Consider the following 4,582-nt stretch of genomic DNA (forward strand, 5'->3'; position numbering starts at 1 on the left):
TGGTGGCACAAGTGTGTAGTCCTAGCTACTCGGGAGGCTGAGGCAGGAGGATCACTTGAGCTCAGGAGTTTGAGGCTGCAGTGAGCTATGATCACACCACTGCACTCCAGCCTGGGCAACAGAGTGAGACCCTGTGTCAAAAAAAAAGAAGGAAGGAAGGAAGGAAGGAAGGAAGGAAAAGGGAAGGAAGGAAGGAGAGAGAGAGAAAGAAAAAAAGGAAGGAAGGAAAGAAAGAAGGAAGGAAGAAAGAAAGAGAGAAAGAAAGAAAGAAAGAAAGAAAGAAAGAAAGAAAGAAAGAAAGAAAGAAAGAAAGAAAAGGAGAAAGGAACGTGTCTGAGGACACTGGTGAAGGGGCGGGTTTGGAAGCCTCCCTGGCTCTCAGCTTCTTGGAACAGACCTTGGTTAAGAACCTAGAATGGCTGGGCATGCTGACTGCAGAGGGTTCCTTCTAGAAGCCTAGCATCCTTCCTGTAGCCAAGCAAGGCCACGGCCATTCTGCAAGGCCCCTCGTTCCAGAGCCTTCCCTGATGGCCCCAGCGAGAAGGAGTCCCTCTCCCCCACGCGCTGCCCCAAGGCGTTTGGTGGGGTCCGGTGAGGATCCCAGTCTAACCTCAGAAGACTGTTTCCTTCCATGTTTCCCTCTGCTTTTCACATCACGACAGTCACTGAAGCTCATTTCTCATGTGCCACAGTCTTGCCTGATCTGACGCATCCTGTCGCCTCCCCGGCTCAGAGCAGAGCCAGAGTCCTCAAGCAGCCCGTCCTTCTCTGTCCTCCTCTCCCGCCCTCCTCTCCCTCACTCGGCTCTGGCTATACTGGTGTCTTCTTCACTGTCGCTGTCGCCGGAACACATCAAGGAAAAAAGCCACCCCAGGGCCTTGGCACTGGCTGTTCCCTCTTTCTGGGACACTTCCCCCCTGACATCTCCTCCACGGGGTCTTTGCTCAAGTGTCACCTTTTCTGTGAGCCTTCCACGGACCACCCTATTTTAAGTCGTTACACACGTCCTGTGGCCCCCCCCTGCCTGACTTCCCCCCAGCGCCCCCTGAGTACTTTGTGCATCTGGCCACAGTCTGTCCCTAACTTGTGGGCTTGGGGACGCTGTTCACTGCTGCACCCAGTACCTGGTGCTTGGGCAGCAGAGTGGTCGTTGCACCCACGGGAAGGGAAGAGGGCGGGGTGTGAGCAGGTGGCACTGGGGGACACGGGGCCCAGGTAGAGGTGGGCACTCACCTCCTGCAGCTCCTCGTAGGTGATGAACAGGAAGTTCTCTTTGCCCTGCATCCGAATCCAGCCCTTAATGTGGTCGAACCAGGAGCCAAACTGCACTGCAGGCGGAGGGGCAGCAGGGGTGAGGCCGAGCACGGGGCCGCCCCCACCCCACTGGGCTAGGGGGGTCTAATTACCCCCCCACACCCCAGGTCTGGCCCCTCAGAGCTGGAAGCCCTCCCCCAAGCCTCCCACATCTCTGCCAAGTTCAAGGTCTCGCCCAACTGCCCCTCCCCTGGTTGCCCATCGTGGGTGGCTCTCGTCTGTCTGTCCATCCAGTGCATCAGCAGCCTGGTCCCCCAGCACGCTTGAATTCCCCTCCAAAGTCAGGGTCTTTGACAGGAGCAGAGAAGGGGATATGTGGCCGAGGGACCCTGCCCTTCTTGGCATCTGGCGCCCCACATCCCTGTTGTCTTGTCTCTCCCTGTCTCTCCCTGTCTTTCTGTATCCGTCTCTGTCTCTTGCTGTCTCTCTCCCTGTCTCTGTCTCTTGCTTACTCTGTGTCTCTCAGTCTCTGCCCCAATCTCTGTATCCCTCATGTCTTTCATTTTTTCTCTGTCTCTCTGTCTCCTGCTGTCTCCACTACTCTTTTTTTGTTTTTCAGAGACAAAGTCTCACTGTGTTGCCCAGGCTGGCCTCAAACTCCTGGGCTCAAGCGATCCTCCAGCCTCGGCCTCCCGAGTAGCTGGGACTATAGGCGCGAGCCACTGTGATCGGCTCCATCACTCACTCCGTCCCTCTGCCTCTCTCCTCCTCCCTCCTCTGTCCCTCTGCCATCCGGGTCCTCTGGGGGCCCCTTCCCTGCAGGGCTTGGCTTGCACCCCACCCCTCCCAGCTGACTGTGTCCTTGTCCTCACCTTCGCCTTTGAGGAAGTTCCGCAGGAACTGGTCGGGCGTGCCGGGGTCCTTCAACTGCCCGGCGATCTTGGAGTAATGATAGAGGGAGACCACCACGTCCCGGGGGTTCCGGCCCAGGTAGATCACCTGCGTGCAGATGTTGGGGAGAGGGGAAAAGGTGTCAGACACAGGCAGGCTCCTGGCCCCGGAGGATGCCTGCCCATTACACCCCCCACTTCTGACCCTGCAGCAGGAAGGACTTGAGGCAGACTTCCCAGAGGACTTCCCAGCTAATGGTAGCTCAGCCCAGCTCCTTTCATCCCAGAGGAGGAGGACAGTTTACTCCAGCTACATTCTAGGAGGAGGGAGGGACTGTTTCCGGGCCAGGCAGAGGGACAGTTTGGTTTCAGGGAACAAAGAGGGGAGGAAGAAGGCATGGGATTCAGGACGGGGAGAGAGGAGAAGGGGGCCCCTCCTTTCCATGCCCACAGCTGAAGCCTCAACCTCCCAACATGGTCCCAGAAGATCTTTCTACAGCCAGACCTAACCCTTCCCTCCTTGCCTACAGCCTTCTGTGGCTCCCCAGGGCTCCTGGACAGAGTCTCGTGCCCTGGGCCTGGCATTTGAGGCCCTAATAAACCTGATTACTGGCCGAGACCTCTCTACCAGCCTCATATTCCACAGTCACCGCTCTCCGCCCCCTCCACCCCAGCCCCTCAGACAGGTCCCTCCTACTCAGGAGGCTGAGGCAGGAGGATCACTTGAGCCCAGGAGTTTGAGGCTGTGGTGAGCTATGATCACACCACTGCACTCCAGCCTGGGCCACAGAGACTCTGTCTCTAATTTTAAAAAAAAGAAATAAAATAAAACCCTAGCCACCAAGACTCAGGTGGGCTTCCCTGGCTGGCAATACTCCTGCACATTGTCACTCATCACTGCTGGGACAAATCAGCACTGCCCACGTGACTGCGCTGGGAGGAGACAGCTGGGAGCTGCTCCTAGTGTCTCCTGGGCCCTGCCCCCAGCCCTTCCCCTTAGCTGATTTTCCTCTGTATCTTTTCTCTGTAATAAGCAATAACTGTGAAGATAACGGCTTTGCTGAGCTCTGCGAGTCCTTCCAGCAAGGCACGAGCCTGAGGTGGTCCTGGGACCTCCTGATCACAGCCCCCTCTCGGCTGTGTCTGCAGTCACTTCCTTGGTGGCCCCGCCCAGTGTTCTGGCTTTAATTAGATTGCAAATGGATGTGGCAGCTCAGGTCCCTCTCCTCGGACCCACACGGGCCCCCCGCCCCCGCAGCCTCCACCAGACATCCGACATCCAAGGGCCCACTGTAGAGCCCCCATCTTCCTCCCAGCCTGTGCCTCTCCCTCTCAGGTGACAGAGGCCTAATCCTGACAGTCGCTTCCGCCACAGCCTCAGAGTCACCCTCAGCTCATCCCCTTCTCTCACACCCACGTCCAATCTGTCAGCAAATCCTCCTGGTCCCACCTGCAAACAGACCCCAGCACCAGCCCCTTCCCTTCACCTTGGTCCAGCCACTGTCACCTCCCACCTGGACTGTGGCAGGTGCCTCCTCTCTGCTTCTGCTCTCACCCTGCCAATCTGTCCCCCATCTGGCAGCCCAGGGTGCCTGGGAAACCTGAGTCAGCTCATGTCCCTCCTCTGCTCAGAGCCCTCCCGTGCGTGGCTCCTGGCTCACTCAGATGAAAGCTGAAGTCCTCACTGGGGCCCAGATGGCCCTGCACATTTGACCCCTCTGCTGCCCACCTCATCTCCTCTCCTCTGCCCCCATCTCACTTGGTCCTGGCCGCACCGGCCTCCCTGCTGCTCGTCAGACACATCGCACTCACCCCAGGGCCTTTGCACAGCTCTTCCCTCTGCCTGAAATGCTCTTCCCCAGACACCTCATGGTCTTTACTCACTGGGGTCTCCCCTGACCATCCTATTCATAGTTGCAACTCCTGCCCCCCAACTCTATTCCCAGCCCTCTCCTCCCTCCCGATGTAAATGTATCCCATCAGACAAACTAGATAGTTTTCTTATCTATTCCTTCTATTGCCTGCCTGATCCCCTTTAGAATGTCGGCTCACAAGGGCGGGCATTTCTGTGCTAGATCAGGGCCAGGCACACGGTAGGTGCCGAATAAATAGGTGCTCAACGAATCAATTAGTTCTGCCCCTCCCCCCATACCACACCCCCCCCACGCACTCCCCGCCTTCCGCACCTTGGCCTTGGAGCTGAAGAAGGCCTTGGGGAAGATCTGGATGGGAAGGTGGGAGCTCATGAGGCGGGGGCTGGACTGGTCCGGGAGGCTGAAGGCGCCCATGATGGTCTCACACCAGGGCGCCCGCTCCCAGATGGGCACCGAGCGGATCCAGGAGGGGTCCCCGTCCTTCAGGATCAAGCAGAGGATCTCGATCATCCAGGTGGTGCCTGTCGGGAGAAACCAGGCAGGTTCATCGGGAGTGGGAAGGGC

General features: G+C 57.9%; 1 protein-coding gene across 1 annotated transcript in view; it reads right to left on the bottom strand.

Moving 5' to 3' along the window:
- The window catches only part of SULT2B1 (sulfotransferase family, cytosolic, 2B, member 1), a 47,960-nt gene that overhangs the window by 13,852 nt on the left and 29,526 nt on the right, over window positions 1-4,582 (bottom strand). Inside the window, exons 3-5 of the mRNA XM_012643031.1 lie at window positions 4,331-4,539; window positions 2,127-2,253; window positions 1,234-1,328 (exon numbers count right to left, since the gene is read on the bottom strand). Coding sequence (XP_012498485.1) covers window positions 1,234-1,328; window positions 2,127-2,253; window positions 4,331-4,539 — 431 coding nt within the window. The remainder of the gene's footprint in view (window positions 1-1,233; window positions 1,329-2,126; window positions 2,254-4,330; window positions 4,540-4,582) is intronic.

The sequence above is a fragment of the Propithecus coquereli genome, unplaced genomic scaffold (genome assembly GCF_000956105.1).
Source record: "Propithecus coquereli isolate 6110/MARCELLA unplaced genomic scaffold, Pcoq_1.0 Scaffold193, whole genome shotgun sequence".
NCBI classification, from domain to species: domain Eukaryota; kingdom Metazoa; phylum Chordata; class Mammalia; order Primates; family Indriidae; genus Propithecus; species Propithecus coquereli.